This window comes from Pelophylax lessonae (assembly GCF_965119305.1).
Source record: "Pelophylax lessonae genome assembly, chromosome: 4".
NCBI classification, from domain to species: domain Eukaryota; kingdom Metazoa; phylum Chordata; class Amphibia; order Anura; family Ranidae; genus Pelophylax; species Pelophylax lessonae.
Window position 1 is genome coordinate 521,679,570 of NC_138771.1, and position 23,255 is coordinate 521,702,824.

Below are 23,255 nucleotides of genomic sequence, written 5' to 3' on the forward strand. Positions count from 1 at the left end.
CTGTGTTCATTCATAAACTGAAGCTTCCCAGCACAGAGCACTTCCCATTCATTCACTGTTCAGTGCAGCTGAGGCTGCAGAGAGACTAGGGAATCTCTGCCCTCAGTCCCTTTCTCAGTCTCAAAAGTCTGTTGAGACCCCTAATATTTCACCAAAGCCCCCCCCCCCCCCAACAGAACAACAATAAAAATAATGTAAAATAGAAAAAATGTGTAAAAAATAATAAAAATAAAAAACTACTACTAACACCAATCTCTACCCTGACACCGCCCACTGCTCTACTGACACCATCCATGTTTCAATACATTTTAAAATGTGTGTTTGAGCTTTGCAGTGCACACACTAATGCCATAGGCTGCACACACTTCTGGACATGAGAATAGGTGTGTGCAGCCTATAGCATTTGGGTGTGCCCCCCAAAGCTCAAACACACATGCATGTACAGTATATATATATATATATATATATATACACATACACATACACACACACACAGTATCTCGCAAAAGTGAGTACACCCCTCACATTTTTGTAAATATTTTATTCTATCTTTTCATGTGACAACACTGACGAAATTACACTTTGCTACAATGTAAAGTAGCGAGTGTACAGCTTGTATAACCGTGTATATTTGCTGCCCCCTCAAAATAACACACAGTCATTAATGCCTCAACCGCTGGCAACAAAAGTGAGTACATACCTAAGTGAAAACATCCAAATTGGGTCCAAAGTGACAGTATTTTGTGTGGCCACCCTTTTTTTCCAAGCACTGACATAATCTTATTGGGCATAGAGTTCACCAGAGCTTCACAGGTTGCCACTGGAGTCCTCTTCCACTCCTCCATGGCGACATCATGAAGCTGGTGGATGTTAAGAGACCTTGCGCTCCTCCACCTTCCATTTGAGGATGCCCCACAGATGCTCAATAGGGTTTAGGTCTGGAGACATGCTTGGCCAGTCCATCACCTTTACCCTCAGCTTCTTTAGCAAGGCAGTGATCATCTTGGAGGTGTGTTTGGGGTCAGAATCATGTTGAAATAATGCCCTGCGGCCCAGTCTCTCTCTGAAGGGAGGGGATCATGCTCTGCTTCAGTATGTCACAGTACATGTTGGCATTCATGGTTCCCTCAATGAACTGTAGCTTCCCAGTGCCGGCAGCACTCATGCAGCCCCAGACCATGACACTCCCAACAACATGCTTGACTGTAGGCAAGACACACTTGTCTTTGTACTCCTCACCTTGTTGCCACCACACAAGCTTGACACCATTTGAAACAAATAAGTTTATCTTGTTCTCATCAGACCACATGACATGGTTCCAGTAATCCATGTCCTTAGTCTGCTTGTCTTCAGCAAACTGTTTGCAGGCTTTCTTGTGCATCATCTTTAGAAGAGATTTCCTTCTGGGACAACAGCCATGCAGACCAATTTGATGCAGTGTGCGGCATATGGTCTGAGCACTGACAGACTGGCCACCCACCCCTTCAACCTCTGCAGCAATGCTGGCAGCCCTCATACTTCTATTTCCCAAAGACAACCTCTGGATAGGACACCGAGCACGTGCACTCAACTTTGGTCGACCATGCGAGTGGAACCTGTCCTTTTAAACTGCTGTATGGTCTTGGCCACAGTGTTGCATCTCAGTTTCAGGGTATTGGCAATCTTCTTAAAGCCTGGGCCATCTTTATGTAGAGCAACAATTCTTTTTTTCAGATCCTCAGAGAGTTCTTTGCCATGAGGTGCCATGTTGAACTTCCAGTGACCAGTATGAGATAATGAGAGCGATAACACCAAATTTAACACACCTGCTCCCCATTCACACCTGAGGCCTTGTATCACTAAGGAGTCACATGACACCGGGGAAGGAAAATGGGTAATTGGGCCCAATTTTGCCAGTTTCACTTAGGGGTGTACTCACTTTTGTTGCCAGTCGTTTAGACAATAATGGCAGTTTGATAAGTTTTTTTTGAGGGGACCGCAAATTTACACTGTAATACAAGCTGTACACTCACTACTTTACATTGTACCAAAGTGTAATTTCTTCAGTGTTGTCACATGAAAAGATATAATAAAATATTTACAAATATGTAAGGGGTGTACACACTTTTGTGAGATACTGTGTGTGTGTGTGTATATATATATATATATACACATACATACATACATACATATATATATATATATACATACATACATACATACATACACACACACATCCACACATCCATCCAGTATGTACTAAAACATGGACGGTGTCAGTAGGGCAGTGGACATGTCAGTGTTTTTTTTATCTTTATTTTTTACAATTTTTTTATATTATTAATATTTTTTTACAATCTGTTTTTAGGAACCCCCATCGAGGGGCTTTGTTGAATTTTGTTTTTTAAAAGAGAAAGGGGGACTAAGGACAGAGATTTCCCAGTCCCTTTCTCTGCAGCCTCAGCTGCACAGGACAGTGAATCAATGGTAAGTTCTCTGTGCTGAGTGGCTTCCTTTTCATTCACAAACTGAAGCCTAGTAACTATGCTTTAGTTATGAATAAACAGTACTGATCACTTCACTGTGTTCATTCAAAAAAGGAAGGGGCAGGTAAAATTACATATTAACCAGTCCTTTTCCCAGCTCACCATCCTGAAACAGGATGGGGGGCAGCAAGGGGAATCTGCCCAGCATGGGGTGATTAGGGTGTGACCAGGCACACCCTGAACACAACTATGGTCATGAGTTTATATATTGAGAGAACATTATACAGTCATAAATATTGGGACATCGACAATTCTAATCTTTTTGGCTCTATACACCACCACAATGGATTTGAAATAAAACAAACAAGATGTTCTTTAACTGCAGACTTTCAGCTTTAATTTGAGGGTATTTACATCCAAATCAGGTGAACAGTGTAGGAATTACAACAGTTTGTATATGTGCCTCCCACTTTTTAAGGGACAAAAAGTAATGGGACAGATTAACAATCATAAATCAAACTTTCACTTTTTAATACTTGGTTGCAAATCCTTTGCAGTCAATTACAGCCTGAAGTCTGCAACGCACAGACATCACCAGACACTGGGTTTCATCCCTGGTGATGCTCTGCCAGGCCTCTACTGCAACTGTCTTCAGTTCCTGCTTGTTCTTGGGGCATTTTCCCTTCAGTTTTGTCTTCAGCAAGTGAAATGCATGCTCAAATCGGACTCAGGTCAGGTGGTTGACTTGGCCACTGCATAACATTCCACTTCTATCCCTTAAAAAACTCTTTGGTTGCTTTCGCAGTATGCTTCGGGTCATTGTCCATCTGCACTGTGAAGCGCCGTGCAATGAGTTCTGAAGCATTTGGCTGAATATGCGCAGATAATATTGCCCGGAACACTTCAGAATTCATCCTGCTGCTTTGGTCAGCAGTCACATCATCAATAAATACAAGAGAACCAGTTCCATTGGCAGCCATACTTGCCCACGCCATGACACTACCACCAACATGCTTCACTGATGAGGTGGTATGCTTTGGATCATGAGCAGTTCCTTTCCTTCTCCATACTCTTCTCTTCCCATCACTCTGGTACAAGTTGATCTTGGTCTCATCTGTCCATAGGATGTTGTTCCAGAACTGTGAAGGCTTTTTTAGATGTTGTTTGGCAAACTCTAATCTGGCCTTCCTGTTTTTGAGGCTCACCAATGGTTTATATCTTGTGGTGAACCCTCTGTATTCTTCTCTTGATTGTTGACATTTACACACATACACCTACCTCCTGGAGAGTGTTCTTGATCTGGCCAATTGTTGTGAAGGGTGTTTTCTTCACCAGGGAAAGAATTCTTCGGTCATCCACCACAGTTGTTTTCTGTGGTCTTCCGGGTCTTTTGGTGTTGCTGAGCTCACCGGTGCGTTCTTTCTTTTTAAGGATGTTCCAAACAGTTGATTTGGCCACACCTAATATTTTTGCTATCTCTCTGATGGGTTTGTTTTGTTTTTTCAGCCTAATGATGGCTTGCTTCACTGACAGGGACAGCTCTTTGGATCTCATATTGAGAGTTGACAGCAACAGATTCCAAATGCAAATAGCACACTTGAAATGAACTCTGGACTTTTTATCTGCTCCTTGTAAATGGGGTAATGAGGGAATAACACACACCTGGCCATGGAACAGCTGAGCAGCCAAATGTCCTATTACTTTTGGAAGCATACTGCAAAAGCAACCAAAGAGTTTTTAAGGGATAGAAGTGGAATGTTATGCAATGGCCAAGTCAATCACCTGACCTGAGTCCGATTTGAGCATGCATTTCACTTGCTGAAGACAAAACTGACGGGAAAATGCCCCAAGAACAAGCAGGAACTGAAGACAGTTGCAGTAGAGGCCTGGCAGAGCATCACCAGGGATGAAACCCAGTGTCTGGTGATGTCTGTGCGTTGCAGACTTCAGGCTGTAATTGACTGCAAAGGATTTGCAACCAAGTATTAAAAAGTGAAAGTTTGATTTATGATTGTTAATCTGTCCCATTACTTTTTGTCCCTTAAAAAGTGGGAGACACATATACTAACTGTTGTAATTCCTACACCTTTCACCTGTTTTGGATGTAAATACCCTCAAATTAAAGCTGAAAGTCTGCAGTTAAAGCACATCTTGTTTGTTTTAGTTCAAATCCATTGTGGTGGTGTATAGAGCCAAAAAGATTAGAATTGTGTCGATGTCCCAATATTTATGGACCTGACTGTATAATGTGCTAACGTAGAGAATTAGAATTGCATGGTATCATATATGGAAGATATTGGACTCTCATAGCAGAAGGCATGTCCCCAGCACACAATGGATCCATACAGACACTGAAAAAATATGACAGGCACAAAAAGCTACTGCAGATTTATGGTGTTGTGGCAATATATATTCATATCCATGATGATACCAGTCAACCTACTGGCAGTTGCTGCTGTACCCCCTTCTTTAGACCTTGTATGACAGGAATATTTTATGTGGATCTAACATCACTCCTGTAAGCAACTGCCCACGTGAAAGCATATTTACACACTCATGACTTGCTGAAACAGCACACAATTTATCCAGTGTACTGTATATAAAAAGGAGACTTTTATGTACTTTATCTCCACATGTTTATAGCTATCATCTATTATTCTGGCCAGGTGCAGTGGGTTGCATTATAGTATTTCAACATATTGCTGTGATGTCATATACTTGATTTGCAACTGAAGAGCTTATTTGATATAGCACCCACAGTTCACACACATTTATTCTATATAGATGCTTAACAGGACCATTCCCTACCTAGCACACTTTGAGTCATATTAAACCTATGGATTTTTACAGTACTTATATCTATGACGAATGGTTATGGATTTATGAACACTTTTTTTTATACCTGGCTGCTAGCGATATTTCAGTTATTACACTGTTAATGGTTCTAGGTGCTGCTACAATTTAGGGAATAGGATATTGTAAAAAACTTCTTAGTTACCATCATGTTCTGCTTGTGAATTTACATCAATGCAATGTCAATTATATATTGCAGCTTACCAATCATTAAATTTGGTGGCTGCATCAGTTTTCTTTTCTGTTTTTACCTGGTGATCTGGCCAGCAACACACCTACTGTATTAGTGGGACACCAATCTGGATGAAGAAGCACAAAGGGCACCTTTGGACAGCAGCATTGTAATCTGGGGGGAGCATTAGGTGTACTATCATATGTAAATACATTAACAAATTGAAGCCAAACTCCAGATAAAAATGTATACGCAGTTAAAGCAAACATTGCTTTTTCATTTGGAATAAGAGGTTTTAGATAAATGAATAGAAGCTGATTACTGTCAGCAACCCAGTCAGTGTTAAATGGTTTGTCTCATCTCTGTAACTGATGCATTCTGCTTGGGGAGCTTGTTCTTTTGAAAACCAACAGACTTACTGGCTGGATCACCAGGTAAAAAGAGAAAAAAGAAACCCTGAAAAAGTAAAAAAAAATGCAGCCATCACAATTAGGAACTGGTAAGCTGCAATATTAACAAATGCTTTTGGGTTTAATACTATAAAATTTGCATCATATACCGTTATTATCCCTGATGCTATATCTCAAATTTGGGGATTTGTATTGTTTGTTACAGTTTATTATCATCATGAATTGTAGTTCCTGTGGTCCTCTTTGTTTTTGCCGATTTCAAAGTCCCAGGGATTACAATAGGTGATGTTCAGTAATATGACACTCTCCCCTCCCCCACTTTTTTTTTTTAGCTCTGTTTATGAACACAGCCATTGCCACTGCAGCATTGTGTACTTTCATCATGCTAACTGTTGGCTTTCAGGTAGAAGTGATAGAGCGGCTATGAAGCCGCCAAATCACTTGCACATCCACCATAACATGCTGTTTTTTTGGTTTTGTTTTATTGAAAGATATGGCACTTTGATAGCCACAAATATCATTTGATACCATTTACATAGTTGCATTGTAACCACCAGACATTGATAATGACAACCTGCAATCCTATCCTTCAACAACTGCTCAACACAAGTTTATACAGTTCTATAATGACAATTGAGAAAAACCCAAAATAAAGAGACTTCGAAAAGGAAAAAGAAAGGAAAATAGAAAAAAAAAGGCGAATACTGTCCAACAAGAGAGGTCGACCTGACATAACTTCCGGGAAGGAATTGTCAGTAACTGTTGTAACGTAGCGTCTGACATGGAAAGCCAGCCAAACATGACAATCGATTAGGGAATAACAGTGCCTATTATCTCATAAAGGGCAATAGTCGAGGAAAAGCTGAAAACTCCTACTTCCCTAAATTAGGCAGGTTTTCGCTGGCAGTAGCTATCAACTCCCCCATATGCATAGTATAGTTCACGTATTGTAGGTGTTGCTGGAGATTTCCAATATCTGGCAATCAGAGCTCTTCCTGCCATCAACAAGAATCTAAAAATATTCCCTTTTTAATAGATTTGATAGATCCAGGGATCATAGGGTGAAGGGCAATCCACCTCAGGTGTCTCCGCCTAAGTCTTGCCTGTAATCATGTGGCTAAGCTGAAATATGGCTGACCAAAAAAGTTTTATAACTGGGCAGGACTACCATATGTGGGTATGGGTACCACTCGGCTCACCACATCTTCAACATTGATCTGGAATAGTCAGATTAATCTGGTTTAAGAAGGCCAGACAGCGAAACCATCTGGTTACAATTTTATAATTTAATTCCTGTGATTGGGAAGCTAAGATTAACTTAAATGCAAAAAGAAGGCTTTGCCCCAGTCCTCAGGAGCTGGATTATTGCCTAGTTCTCGCTCCCAGTCTCAGGCATATAACAGGCAATCAGGGAATGCAGAAGACAGGAGGATACCATACAATTTAGAGAGAGCATTTGGGCATTTTGAAACAGAGAGGTACAAACTCCTCAAGCAGGGTCAGGTCCCAACTAACCCACTCCTTGGCCAACCCATCGTAAAAATGGCATAGCTGTAAATCTTGAAGCCACTGCCTTTGTGGGAGCAAGCGAGGGAACTAAGCTCTTCCAAAGATTTCAGGCCCTTGGGAGTTAGAGCTTGTCAAATAGGGGATAAACCTGGTGGTTGACAGCAAAGAAAACCCTTATCTGACAGCCCGGGTAAAAACTCTGGGTTACTAATATATATTGCATCTAATATCTCTTCTGCCTTTGTGCCCTTGCGTGGCCTCAGTGCCTGTAGGATTACTGTTGTGTTGTCTGTACTTTTGTATGTTTGTACTGTATTACAACCTAATAAAACTAGTTTAAAAAAAAAAAAAAACCCTGGGCTACCCATTATCTGTGTGAAGGGCCCCATTCTCTAGGAGAGACCATATGTTATGAGGGCTTTGTCCCAAACGTAAAAAAAGGAGGAAAGCAGAGGCATTAACTATGATGGGGGTATGCGGTCGCCGGGGAGCAACCATGGAAGAGAGGTCAACAGTCTAGGGACAAGTCAGACTCAAGAGTGATCTACTGCTTAAGGGGGACCATGACTGCACCAATCTAATACCCTACTAAGCAATGCACTAGTGTTATATAATTCCAGGTGGGGCAGGCCCGCACTACCCATGTCTCACCTCTTCACCAGGAGGTCATTCCAAAGTCTGGCCGAAGATCTGGGCCAAATGTATTTAAGTAATAGAGAAAGTGCCAATCAAAAGAATGAACATGGGACCCGGATCAGAATTGTTTAAAAAAGAATGAAGAGATCTAGGGAGAATATCCATCTTAAAGAGAGACATTCGTCCCAGCCAGGAATGTCACATTAATGACCAGCTATTAAGGTGTTGCTACATAGTACAGAAAAGTGGTCAGTAGTTTAAACTCTGCGTGCACTAAAATGGAAAGTTATCGGTGAGATGCAGAAAGTAAAAATTCTAGGCAAATACTAAAGGTGCCGAAGTGTTCCAGCTCCATTAAGGGCAAGGGGAAAGCTATTAGCGGGTTTGTAATGTGGAGCAGAAGGTCATTTGCAAAGAAGCTGATCTTATATTGCTTACCAGCAATGTCTGCGCCACGTATTGAATCGTTAGTGTGCGTAAAGCAGTCGCCAGGTGCACCATTGCCAGTATGTACAAAAGCGGAGAAAGAGGACACCCCTGGCAGGTTCCATTAGATATATGGACCAGGTCTGAGAGTAATCCATTTATCTTAATGCAAGCTCGTGGGCAAGAGTAAAGGGCCATTATTTTATGGATGAAATTCGGGGGTTGGCCAATTTGCTCCAGTGTTCCTCTAAAAAATACCCAATAAAGGCGATTAAACACCTTTTTGATGTCAAGTGAAAGGAGACATGGGGGGACCTTCCGGGCCTGGCAATGTGAGATAAGGAACAATATTTTAATAGTGTTATCCCATGCTTCGCGGGTAGGGACTAAGTCAACCTGATCTAGATTATTAATAAGGGGATAACCGACTGAAGTGGTAATAATCTAGCATAGGTTTTAAGATCGACATTAAAGAAATTGGGAGGTAACTCAAACATTCCGTAGGATCTTTCTGATCCTCATGGAGAAAGAGAATAGGGGCTTCCTGCAACTGACGTGGAAAAGGGCACAGATCAGAAATGGAGTTAAAAGTGATATCCAGGATGGGGGCTAAAACATCTTGAAATGGTTTATAAAAGACACTTGAAAAACTGTCTGGGCCTGAACTCTTACCCCAAAGAAGTGCCTTAATCTTTTGAATGATTTCCTCAGTAGTAAAGGCGACATTCAATGAATCCATGGGAGACTGATCCGACCTAGAAAAAGCCATTGTCGAGATATATTGAGAAAGCTGTGTGTTGCCCTTAGTGTTGGCATAAGCCATAAAGAGACTGGGAATATCATAAAGAGTAGTATAGTACTCAATGAAAGTCAAAGTGATATCTTCAGATGAGTGTACCAGTCCCCTTTTAGGACACCACAGTTTCAGAATACACTGTACGTATGCCCTGATTTTTTGATCATGCGCTATAAACAAAAAAAGAGCGTCAATTTTGCAAAAATAACAATATTTTTCACATTTTTTTATATGAAATTCCCCCCAAAAAAAATGTAAAAATCAAAATTTTTTAACATTTTGGGCCAATTTTTTTTTTTTACCATATATTTGGTAAAAAAAAAAAAAAAAAAAATCGCAAAAAGCGTATTTTGATTGGTTTGCGCAAAAGTTATTGCGTTTACTAACAAAGGGAAAGATTTTTGTAATTTTTGTTGTTTTTTTTTTAACGCGTAATGGCGGCGATCTGCGATTTTTTTTGCAGGACTGCGACATTGCGGCGGACAGATCGGACCCTTGACTGACATTTTTGACACTTTTGGGGTTACCAGTGACATTACTACAGTAATCAGTGCTATACATATGCACTGTTACTATAAAAATGACACTGGCAGTGAAGGAGTTAACTTTATTGGAGAGGGAGGGGTTAAGTGTGTCCCTAGGGGCATGTTTCTAACTGTGATTTGCTGTGGCTACTAGTGTAAGAACAGAGATCAACGGTCCTACATAGTAGAACCGTGTGATCCCCATTCTTACACAGGAAGAATGACAGACGGCTTTGTTTGAATTAGCCGCCTGCCTTTCTTCCGATGTAACGGAAGATCGCGAGTGCCCGGCGGACATCGGGTTCGCCGGGCACACGCGCGGGGGGGTCTGTGACCGCGCGGGAGCACGCCTCCGGCGGCGCGCGCTCGCTCCCTAGAGCCTCACAGGCTAGCGTTGTAGCCCTATGTCGCTTTGCCTGTGAGGGGCTGACCGCCGCAGTAAATAGTCGGTCGGCAAGCAGTTAATATTTATCATAGGTGTATTTTAAATGATAAAGACAAAATATCAACCAGAAGTCTATAAAAAAAAAACATGATACAAATTTTATAAATTGAGTTGCAGTTCAGTGAGTAAAATAAGTATTTGATCTCCAAGCAAAACAGGACTTCGTACTTGGTGCAGAAAGCCTTGTTGGCAAGTACAGAGTTAAGATGTTTCTTGTAGTTAGTGACCAGGTTTGCACACATCTCAGGAGGGATTTTGATCCACTCTTTTACAGATCTTCTCTAAAATCTTAAGGTTTCTTGCTGTCTCTTGGCAACTCGAAGTGTCAGCTCCTTCCATAAATTCACTATAGGCTTAAGGTCTGGAGACTGACTAGGCCACTCTATGACCTTATTGTGCTTCTTCTTGAGCTACTCCTTTGTTGCCTTGGCGGTATGTTTTGGGTCATTGTCATGCTGGAAGACCCATCCACGACCCATATTCAATGTTCTGGCTGAGGAAAGAAGGTTCTCATCCAAAATTTTACAATACATGGCCTGTCTATTGGCCCCTCAGTGAGGCAAAGTACCTTTAGCAGAGAAAAAACCCCAAAGCATAACGTTTCTACCTTGACTGTATGGATGGTGTTCTTAGGGTCATAATCCACATTTTTCTTAAGCCAAACATGGCGAGTCCTCCTCCTCAAGAAAGCAAATGTACAGTCATGCCAATGAACAGCTAAAGGATTCAGAGAAGGATTTGGAAAAAGTGCTGTGGTCAGATGAGACAAAAATTTAGCTCTTTGACATTAACTCGACTCGTCATGGTTTGAGGAAGAAAAATGCTGACTATGACCCTAAGAACACCATCCCTACAGTCAAGCACGGAGGTGGAAACATGATGCTTTAGGGCTGTTTCTCTGCTAAAGGTACAAGCCGACTTTGTCACTTTGAGGGGCCAATAGACAGGCCATATATTGTAAATCTTGGATAAGAACCTTCTTCCCTCATGCCAGAATGTAGATCGTGGATGGGTCTTCCGGCATGACAATGACCCAAAACATACCCCCAAGGCAACATAGGAGTGGCTCAAGAAGAAGCACAATAAGGTCATGGAGTGGCCTAGTCAGTCTCTAGACCTTAAGCCTATAGAAAATTTATGGAAGGAGCTGACACTTCGAGTTACCAAGAGACCATAAGGTTTTGGAGAAGATCTGTAAAGAAGAGTGGACCAAAATCGTATCAACTAGTTTAAATTCATGCAATCGTCGCTTGACCCGATTAAGTTGGGTCATACTGTAGAAAAGCAAGGAGTGGTGGATGTAGTGTCTAGAGACAGGTCAATTATTATATTTAAATGCCCTCCTAGCACTACTCTTCCTTCAGCCAATGAGCCCAATTTGCAAATGACCAAAATTTGCAACATAGGGACCTGACCCTAGTTAGGAGCATAAACATTAAAGTGAACAACATATTATTGATTTTGCATTTAAGAATAAGAAATCTGCCCCCTGCGTCGCTCTCCTCTTGAATATCTGAGACTGGGAGCGAAGCATGGAAACCTATAGTAACACCCATGGATTTACTGAATGGATTGTTACATAGATGGCACTTAGGATAATGGTGGGTAGGCATGGATGGAGCAGATGATGTTTGTTTTAAAATGTGTCTCCTGTAAAAAAAAAAAAGAAAAACATCTTTTGGGACAATGCTGTTGTGTTGTTGTATCATACACAGCACAGTCTGTGCTCAATTAGCTGTAGTTGAGTACAGGGGGGACATAAGGTGTCTAATAGACCCCTGATGCCTCAATAAAGAGAAGCGGTCTTAACGTATATACGATCACATGAGGGGCAAATGTAAAATGGCTTCTATGAATGACACCTTGTGACAGTCCATTAGCTGTATTAACCCCTGCTGCACTGAAAGATTATGGCAGCAGGGGGACAGGTCAGAGATGATTTTAACGAACATAAGAGGTTTCAGCACAAGATACACATCCTGCTGACTGAAAGTTACAGTGCCTTGAAAAACTATTCATACCCCTTGAAATTTTCCACATTTTGTCATGTTACAACCAAAAGGATTTTATGTGATAGATCAACACAAAGTGAAACATAATTGTGAAGTGGAAGTGAAATGATAAATGGTCTTAAAATTTTTTTTCTCCAAATAAATATCTGAAAAGCGTGGCATGCATTTGTATTCAGCTGCCCTGAGTCAATACTTTGTAGAACCACCTTTTGCTGCAATTACAGCTGCAAGTCTTTTTGGGGATGTCTCTACCACCTTTACACATTTAAAGAGTGACATTTTTGCGCATTTTTCTTTGCAAAATAGCTCAAGCTCTGTCAGATTGGATGGAGAGTGTCTGAACAGCAATTTTCAAGTCTTGCCACAGATTCTCAATTGGATTTAGGTCTGGACTTTGACTGGGTCATTCTAACCACATGAATATGCTTTGATCTAAACCATTTCATTGAAATAAAGAAAAACGTGATGCATACCTCTCCAAGCGGGGCCTTACTCCACATCTCCGGAGAAAATGGTCTGCCTTTATCGATACATCACTACCATCTACCAACTATTCAGAAGCATCAATGTCCAACTTTCAACCCTTCGGAACTCCTCTTCTTTCTCCGGACTTACTCTCACCCTAAAGGACTGAGCCCCATTGCCCACCCACCCACACCTGGACTGGTCGACACACATCTCTCCTATTCCAAAATGTACCAGCCCTTTATACGAGTGGGTATCACCCCCACTCACACATCACAATCCATGGTGTTGTTACCCTATCCCGGACCACCTCCACCTTATCCCAGCTGGCAAACTATAACTTCAATCGTCATCCACCGTCCAACACAGCAGTCTGGATTGATTGGTAACGAGGTCACACTAACACCCCAGTGTTCCTCTTTAGACTCCTGATCCATCCATAAACTCTGAGTTAGGCTAGATACCCTAGGTATTTCTTCAACCACCTATACTCTACATTACTGTGCCACGTCATAAACCATCTGGGTCATGGACCTGGTGCTCCTGCTGCCCCCTGATGGTGGGATGCTGGCCCCCTGTTCCGGGCCGACTCCCTCCCCCCCCTTCCCGTGGGGTTGGGAGAGGGGACTTGGTGGGAATGGAATTCCCCCGTTCACATCCCCTACCTATTCTTATTGGTTGCCATCTCCTACTACGTACCTTTGTTCTTTGTACAAAAAATCTCAAGACTAGGCAGTACTCCACCTGCGAGCCGAGCAAAATAAAATTGTTATATGTCTGCCATTTGGTTTACTTTGCTTTGATATGCTCTGGCCATGATACTGTCCTACTCTGTTTATGTTGGAAAATTCAACAAAATATTTTTAAAATAAATAAATAAAGTATTCCATTGTAGCTCTGGCTGTATGTTTAGGGTTGTTATAATGCTGGAAGGTGAACCTCCACCCCAGTCGCAAGTCTTTTCCAGACTCTAGCAGGTTTTCTTCTAAGACTGCCCTGTATTTGGCTCCATCCATCTTCCCATCAACACAGACAATTTTCCCCGTCCCTGATGAAGAAAAGCATCCCCACAACATGATGCTTCCACCACCATGTTTCACAGTGGGGATGGTGTGTTCAGGGTGATATGCAGTGTTAGTGTTCCGCCATACACACACCACACGTTTTGCGATCAGGCGAAAATGTTCAATTTTGTTCTCATTTGACCAGAGCACCTTCTTCAACATGTTTGCTGTGTCCCCCACATGGCTTCTTGTAAACTGCAAATGGGACTTCTTATGGCTTTCATTAAACAATGGCTTTATTCTTGCCACTCTTTCGTAAAAGCCAGATTTATGGAGTGCACAACTAACAGCTGCCTGTGGACAGATTCTCCCACTTGAGCTGTGGATCTCTGCAGCTCCTCCAGAGCTACCATGGGCCTCTTGGCGGCTGCTTTTCTGCTTAATGCTATCCCTGCCCGGCCTGTCATTTTAGGTGGATGGCCAAGTCTTGGTAGGTTTGCAGTTGTGCCATGCTCTTTCCATTTTCGGATGATGGATTGGACAGTGCTTCGTGAGATGTTCAAAGCTTGGGATGTTTTTTTATAACCTAACCTTGCTTAAAACGTCTTCACAACTTTATCCCTGACCTGTCTGGTGTGTTCCTTGGCCTTCATGATGGTATTTGTTCACTAAGGTTCCCTATCAAAACTCTTAGGCCTTCACAGAACAGATGTATTTATATGGAGATTAAATTACACACAGGTGGACTCTATTTACTATCTAGGTGACTTCTGAAGGCAATTGGTTCCACTAGATTTTAATGAGGGGTATCAGAGTAAAGGGGGCGGAATACAAATGCACGCCACACTTTTCAGATATTTATTTGTAAAAAATGTTGAAAACCGTTTATTTTCCTTCCACTTTACATTTCTGTGCCACTTTGTGTTGGTCTATCACATAAAATTCCAATAAAATACATTTACATTTTTGGTTGTAACATGACAAAATGTGGAAAATTTCAAGGAATATGAATACTTTTTCAAGGCACACGTCCCTTGTGCTGATTTTTCTATTTGTGATTTTGACTGCACTTGGGCTTTAAACATTTAAAGTGACAAATAATAAAACTAAAATACATTTTTTTAAAGCACTCCCGCCCCTTATTACACACAAATACATATATGCATGCATACATACATACATACATAAACAGATGTGTTAGTGCGCCTGCATACAAAAAAGGCAATTACACTGCACATTGTATACATCACTGAGCACACCAAAATGACAGAAAAAGTTTAGACCCATTATTCATAGTTAAAGGAGTTGTAAAGTCAGAAGGTTTTTTATCTTAATGCAGGGCTTGACAAATTTGCTTGAAATCTAGGAGCCAGCTAAAAAAGTTAAGAACCAGTTTTTGTTTCACGCATGCCGAATGGCTGGCTTCTGTCGGACCAGCTGCCATACACATGGGCCCAGTGGCGGCCTGTTTTTATTGAACCGGGTGATGTTGCCCGGAATTCAACCCATGTGTACTTTGTTTACTTCTTCTGAAAGTTATTAAAAGGAACACTCCAACCACCATGACCACTTCAGTGGATTGAAGTGCTGATGGAGGTAGGAGTCAGAAACACTGCACATTCTGGGATATTTACAATTATGTGCTGGGGGCTAGTTGCACCCCTAGCACATGTGATTTACTGCTGGCGGGCACTGCTGGCGTAAAATGCTGTGGGTACAGCTGGCTGGTACTGCTGGTGGGTACTGCTGGCAGGAAATGCTGTGGGTACTGCTGGCAGGAAATGCTGGCAGAGATCACTGAGCGGTGCTGGAGGAAGCATCCTGTAGCTCTCCTGTCAGAGGTGGAATGCATTTGATATCGCTCTGCCTGCGATGGGATGGAGGCAGAACTACACAGGAAGCATCGGCTATGTTCTGTCACAGCTGGCACCGTTCTTTCGCCTGACGTCCCAAGTCTCCTTCGAGGTGCAGGAGTCTCCCCCGCATGCGGGCACGGCACTTGTAGGTGTCAGGGAGCCACAGTCTGCATATGGGAGACTCCCGCACCTTGCAGGAGACCTGGGATGTCTGGCAACAAGAACCCTCTGGCAATGTAACCCAGATGCCAGGCCGCTAATTCTAGTCGACAATGCGTCCTTGTGCCCGGGGTTTGTTGAGCCCTGTCTTAATGCATTCTATGCATTAGGAAAAAAAAGCCTTATGTGTGAAGCAGCCACCCCAGCATCACCTAATACTTACCTGAGCCCCATCTCTGGCCAGCGATGTCCACAAGTCCCTCGTCCATGCTGATTGTCTGAGACACAGCTACGGCGCTATTGGCTTCCACGGCTGTCAAAGTCAGTTAGACAATCAGGAGAGAGAGAGGGGACAGGGCCGAAACGCAGTTCCATGTCTGAACGAACACACGGAGCTGCAGTTTGGCGCAGGTGCCCCCATAGCAAACTGCTTACTGTGGGTGCACTCGACAGGAGGAACAGCAAAGATGGACCCGAGAAGAGGAGGATTCAGGCTGCTCTGTGCAAAACCACTGCACAGAGGAGGGAAGCATATCACCTATGGACAATTCTGAGTACCACAGTTTGTCGCCATTTCTCTAGCAACTGCAATTTTAAGGCTTGACATTTACTCAGTACAAACTATTTTTTTGTATTTCCCCAAAAAAATTGGGTAATATATTACATTTAAATATACTACAATTAACTTTAATGTTTTTTTTTTTAAATGGGGATTTGATAAAAAGTTGCGCTAAAGCCATGTGACATAAAACTGCAACTACCACATTTTATTCTGCAGGGCCTCTGCTTTCAGAAAAAATGTTTGAGTGGTTTAAATAATATTTAATTCCTAAAATTTGCATTTTAACGTGCAAAAAAAATAAACAAATGGTGTTCAAACTTTTACTTATTGTGGCAAATTGATCAGGGAACTGTGACAACCTGAAAAAAGGGCAGGACTGAGTAGACCTAGGGTGATTGCCAGCTCTGCAATAACCCATGCCTGCCGGAAAGGATTTTGGAAAGAAGGGTTCAAAGACACAGTCAATTTTAAAGAATGGCCATATGGAAGGACATAATACTTTCATACTTCAAGGTCAATATAAGAAACAGGTGCTGGTAGCTTACCATTATGGGACATTCCCACACTAAGGCACTTTTCAAACCGGCAATATTGGCACTTGTTCCGATTTTTCTTCTGGATTTTACAGAGCCGCTCACACCTGTCATAAACCAGTTTCAGGCGTATTGTTCTTCGGAAAAAGCCCTAAAAAAAGAATATATATATATATATATGTCTGTCTTTTATTCCAGTTATACCTGGAAGCTGGTGAGCTAAATAAATCACCAACTTTTTATAACCCTTGGGTTCTCCACGTTAATAATGAATGCAAAAGGAAGAATGAGACCCCCTTGTAATGAATTAAAGAGGGGGCAGATCCTGAAACTTGGATTCTCAGTTCCCACCACTGGAGTCCACTAGAGATATCTGGGGTTGGTGGTCAGTTTTTGGTGGACAAACCCTTTACAATTAAATCATCACAGACCATCAGATAGTCAAATGTACTACTTGTTAAGAGAACAGACTGATTTCCAAAAGTTTCAATACATTCTCCACCCAGTAACAGATTGTATTTTTCTTACAGCTGTGCTTTCTCTTGAACCAGTTGCAAGTTATCCCATAATTTCTGTGATGTCAGTTACAAAATTGTCCTCCCACTGGCTCTTTGCAGACAGAAAACTAAATCACCCAAAACAAAAAATAGTACAGAAAACAGGAGTTCTGCCTGCACAATGGAAGATCTCTGAAGAACAGTGTTCAGAGGTAACTTCAGTCTCTTCCCACAAGTAGTAACTAAAGGTAGTATCTATCTACCCACGTGTAAAGGGAAATGCAACACAGCAAAACAATTAAACACCCTGTCAGGTCTCCAAATGCTATAACTAAAAAGGTCCCTGCAATAAAAAACATATACTGACCTCTCTGGTACTTCGCTTCTCCTACCTGTCCGCCGTTTCAAAGCTGCAGCCTTGTAAACTCTGTGGAATTTGGCACTTTTTGGGAGTGTCAGAGACCTGTGTTCACCCACCCTGCACTTAGTTCCTTTCCTTCCACTCCTACATCAACTGCATCAACATAGGGGGTTGATGTAAGGCACCATTGCGTGTCCTGCATCAACATAGGGGGTCGATGTAAGGCACCATTGCGTGTCCTGCATCAACATAGGGGGTTGATGTAAGGCACCATTGCGTGTCCTGCATCAACATAGGAGGTTGATGTAAGGCACCATTACGTGTCCTGTATCAACATAGGGGGTTGATGTAAGGCACCATTGCGTGTCCTGCATCAACATAGGGGGTTGATGTAAGGCACCATTGCGTGTCCTGCATCAACATAGGGGGTTGATGTAAGGCACCATTGCATGTCCTGCATCAACATAGGAGGTTGATGTAAGGCACCATTGCGTGTCCTGCATCAACATAGGGGGTTGATGTAAGGCACCATTGCGTGTCCTGCATCAACATAGGGGGTTGATGTAAGGCACCATTGCGTGTCCTGTATCAACATAGGGGGTTGATGTAAGGCACCATTGCGTGTCCTGCATCAACATAGGAGGTTGATGTAAGGCACCATTGCGTGTCCTGCATCAACATAGGGGGTTGATGTAAGGCACCATTGCGTGTCCTGCATCAACATAGGGGGTTGATGTAAGGCACCATTGCGTGTCCTGTATCAACATAGGGGGTTGATGTAAGGCACCATTGCGTGTCCTGCATCAACATAGGAGGTTGATGTAAGGCACCATTGCGTGTCCTGCATCAACATAGGGGGTTGATGTAAGGCACCATTGCGTGTCCTGCATCAACATAGGAGGTTGATGTAAGGCACCATTGCGTGTCCTGCATCAACATAGGAGGTTGATGTAAGGCACCATTGCGTGTCCTGTATCAACATAGGGGGTTGATGTAAGGCACCATTGCGTGTCCTGCATCAACATAGGAGGTTGATGTAAGGCACCATTGCGTGTCCTGCATCAACATAGGGGGTTGATGTAAGGCACCATTGCGTGTCCTGCATCAACATAGGGGGTTGATGTAAGGCACCATTGCGTGTCAAACAGGTGTCAAACACTGCAGTGCTGGAATGGAGGAGAGTTGGGAAAACGAACCAGGGATGAGTATACACCATCTTCTATGGCAAGGACCCTCAGGATTAAAATATTTTTTGGGGTAGCTTTAAAATGTGACTGTCACTTTAAAAAGCATCCACCAGGAAAAAGTTACAATAATATCTGTAAACTTATGTGGCCAAGTAAACACACTGCATTTTTACTTTGAGAAGAATGTATTTCTGTAATATGACTGAGATTTAACTAGACAAGCAATGGGTAATATGTGCATGTGGATTCCTGGAATACATATATTTGTTACACATTAGATTGTACCTGGTAACCTCATCTGATTGTGAATATTTACAATGCTCAGTTATATATTACATTACATATACAGCACAAGTACTTCACATAAAACAATGGCTATTGCTGATTTGTAAATATGAAAAAGCATGATATGTGACATGTCGTGGGTAATTTTGTAAAGCAAAGAGTTTTGTGTAAGCAGCCCTCTGGCAATTAAACAATAGTCACAGAGATTCTGCACTTTGTACCGCCAGAATATCCGCTTTGCTTTATTGCCCTTTAATTACCCTACCAAAATCAAATTAAGTTTGAGTGGAAGACGGCACTGGACTTGTGCTGCTTAAGGCTGCCTGGTGCCAAGTTACTGTGTGGCAGGTGTAGAGGGAATTGCTTCCAATGGGTTGTATCCCAATTGTAGCTAGTAAGTTATAGACTCCGTTGGGGTCTAGAGCTGCTACCTTTCTGAGAACGACAATGGAGGCGTTTCCGCAGTGAATACTTTGGGTGATTGGAGAGGAGCGCCCAATGTTCAAAATGAGGAAGGTCTCACTTGATGAATTTTATAGTTATTTATTGGAGATAAAGTAAACAAGTAGAGCCAACACGTTTCGGGGGGAAATGCCGATCCCTTCTTAAGGGCTAGTATATAGAGAAAAAAAAGCATTGTAAAAACCCATAGCTGGGCCATAGGATACATACAAAGTGCAAGAAGAAAAAACATCTGTGTAGTTAAAAGTAATTTCAAGATAAACTATAATCCACAGTTAGTCTTTAGAATCATATTGCGAATGGTATATAGAATGAAAGCATAGCCACATTACCTATTAAATGATACAAGATGAAATCTTCTACCATTTCTTCTTGCACTTTGTATATGTCATATGGCCCAGCTATGGGTTTTTACTATGTATCTTTTTCTCTATATACTAGCCCGAAGAAGGGGGGAAGCATTTTCCCCCAAAACGCGTTGGCTCTACTTGTTTACGTTTATCTCCAATAAAGAACTATAAAATTCATCAATTGAGACCTTCCTCTTTTTGGACATCGGGCGCTCCTCTCCAATCACCCAAAAATCAAAAGTCATAGTTTTGTAGCCTGAAAAAAAAAAAAAAAAAAAAAAAAAGACATGTCTATCAAGGTAAGCCTTCTTAAAATAATCAACAATTCCAAAATGTTAGATCTTTAAAAATCTTTGATAATCAAGAAGGCAAAAACTCTTTAAAAATCATAATCCAATAAGTCTTAAAGTGGTTCTAAAGGCTGAAGTTTTTTTCGACCTCAATTCAGCAATGTACATGAGAGCAGCTGCTCTCCCGGCTCTCTCTGTCCTCATTGGCTCAGATATGGCTCCCGCTGCTGTCAATCTCAGCCAGTGAGGAGGAAGGCTGAGCTCTGTTCTGTGTGTCAATGGACACAGAGCGGGGCTTGGGAATGCACAGGCACGTGTGCCCCCATACCAAGTGGCTTGCTATGGGGACACTTAGCAGGACAGGAGGACCCCAGCGCGCCAGGGGAGGGCCCAAGAAGAGGAGGAATGCTCTGTGCAAAAGCATTGTACGAAGCAGATAAGCATGACATGTTTGTCATTTAAAAAAAAAAAAAAGAAAGAAAAAAAAAAATATCCATTAGTATCATTTTAAAAAACAAAGTTGATTCTAAAAAAGGATCCCTTTATAAAAAAAAAAAAAAATGATGTCCAGTGTATTGCTTATCCAAGACACACACGCACACTTTATTTTTCTGTACCTTGCAGCCCTCGCAGGCGTGCACTCCATAGTGAAATCCTGATGCCTTATCTCCACACACCCGACATTCGATGTTTAGAGATTTGGATGGATCTTCTGTGCCACTTAGTGCTGCTTGGAAGGTGATAGAAGATGGGCTGGATGCCGGTGAGAGGGTATCTGCAGCAAAACAATGGGGTAAGGGAGAATTGAATGCATTATATGAAAAACCTCTGATAATCTTTTATTAGAATTTTGCATGTTTCTTTTGAGAATATCTCTGGACTGCAGAAAAAAAAAGATTTCTATGAATTTCACTGTAGAGATTCTGCAAATAAAAGCTACTGAAAGCTGAAGTTTAATCTGCTTATAGTTTGCCTACCCTGGTCCCACCCCCATCAAAATGCTAATGACATTTTAAAATAAAACCTTTTTCTTTACAAACCTTATTTTAGACCCTGTGATGTCATCACTAGATCTCTGTGCTTGTCTATTCAATGCAGACATACCATGGCTGGTGGGAGGGGGTGGCACGGTGCTGTACATAGCTTCCTGAAAGCATCAGTACTCTTCTAAAAGAGCCCTTAACCTTAATATGTGCCATGGGTTGGCTCTTGGCAGCAGTTAATTAATGCCTTAATGGATGGATAACAGTCTGGAGGAATGGGCAAATGCAGCCTGCCTATGAATGCTACTCGAAGAAGCAGCAGCGCTTTGGCACAAAACCCGCTAGGCGTGTTTAGCACTTGTAGGTATTGCCCACATGTGATGCTAAGCCTCAGTGTTAGAAAGAACAGAAATCCATTTATTAGGAGTGAGCCATGGATAGTCAGCCTGGGAGGAAAGAGCAAGATGATGCTGGTTGTCCTCCAGCCAGGAAATGAGGCAGACGCTATCTGACTTGCTGTGACCGGAGAAGTTCACAGTGTGCAGTGAAATCAGAGTAAGCAGTTCCAGTACAGGAGAAGAGCCTGTACTACTGTGCAAGACTGAAGGGAAGGCTTGAGTTCAGATTTAAGTATATCTACAGACCTACATTGGATATAAAAAGTCTACACACCCCTGTTAAAATGTCAGGTTTCTGTTTTGTAAAAAAATGAAACAAAGATAAATCATTTCAGAACTTTTTCCACCTTTAATGTGACCTATAAACTGTACAACTCAGTTGAACAACAAACTGAAGCCTTTTAGGTGGAGGGAAGTAAAAATAAAAAAAATAAAAACAATATGGTTGCATAAGTGTGCACACCCTTAAACTAATACTTTGTTGAAGCACCTTTTGATTTTATTACAGCACTCAGTCTTTTTGGGTATGAGTCTATCAGCATGGCACATCTTAACTTGGCAATATTTGCCCACTTTTCTTTGCAAGAACACTCCAAATCTGTCAGATTGCGAGGGCATCTCCTGTGCACAGCCCTCTTCAAATCACCCCGCAGAATTTCAAATCCGATTCAGGTCTGGGCTCTGGCTGGGCCATTCCAAAACGTTAATCTTTTTCTGGTGAAGCCATTCCTTTGTTGATTTGGATGTATGCTTTGGGTCGTTGTCATGCTGAAAGATGAAGTTCCTCTTCATGTTCAGCTTTCTAACAGAAGCCTGAAAGTTTTGTGCCAATATGGACTGGTATTTGCAACTCTTCACAATTCCCTCTACCTTGACTAAGGCCCCCTGTTCCAGCTGAAAAAAAAACAGCCCAAAAGCATGGTGCTGCCACCGCCATGCTGCACTGTGGGTATGGTGTTCTTTTAGTGATGTGCAGTGGTGCTTTTGAGCCAAACATATCTTTTGGAATTATGGCCAAAAAATTCAACCTTGGTTTCATCAGACCATGACACATTTTCCAACATGCTTTTGGAAGACTTCAGATGTGTTTTTGCAAAATTTAGCCAGGCTTGGATGTTTTTCTTCGTAAGAAAAGGTTTCTGTCTTGCCACTCTACCCCATAGCCCAGACATATGAAGAATACCGGAGATTATTGTCACATGCACAACACAGCCATTACTTGCCAGATATTCCTGCAGCTCCTTTAATGTTGCTGTAGGCCTCTTGGCAGCCTCCCTGACCAGTTTTCTTCTCCTCTTTTCATCAATGTTGGAGTGACATCTAGTTCTTTGTAATGTCACTGTTGTGGCATATTTTCTCCACTTGATGACGACTGTTTTCACTGTGTTACATGCTAAATTTAATGCCTTGGAAATTCTTGTGTACCCTTCTCCTGACTGCTACCTTTTAACAATGACATCCCTCTGATGCTTTGAAAGCTCTCTGCGGACCATGGCTTTTGCTATAGGATGCAACTAAGAAATGTCAGGAAAGACCTACTAGAACAGCTGGTGTGTACTGACTCCTATTCAACATGAGTTTGCATGCGATTGCTTAATTCTGAACACAGCTATAT

General features: G+C 42.0%; 2 protein-coding genes across 2 annotated transcripts in view; one reads left to right on the forward strand and one right to left on the reverse strand.

Annotated features, from left to right (window-relative positions):
* DNM1L (dynamin 1 like) overlaps nucleotides 1-23,255 on the forward strand; it is a 497,546-nt gene that overhangs the window by 345,438 nt on the left and 128,853 nt on the right. The window lies entirely within an intron of this gene.
* PPARA (peroxisome proliferator activated receptor alpha) overlaps nucleotides 1-23,255 on the reverse strand; it is a 127,162-nt gene that overhangs the window by 12,956 nt on the left and 90,951 nt on the right. Inside the window, exons 4-5 of the mRNA XM_082256172.1 lie at nucleotides 20,877-21,034; nucleotides 16,840-16,978 (exon numbers count right to left, since the gene is read on the reverse strand). Of these exons, the coding sequence (XP_082112298.1) occupies nucleotides 16,840-16,978; nucleotides 20,877-21,034 (297 nt within the window). The remainder of the gene's footprint in view (nucleotides 1-16,839; nucleotides 16,979-20,876; nucleotides 21,035-23,255) is intronic.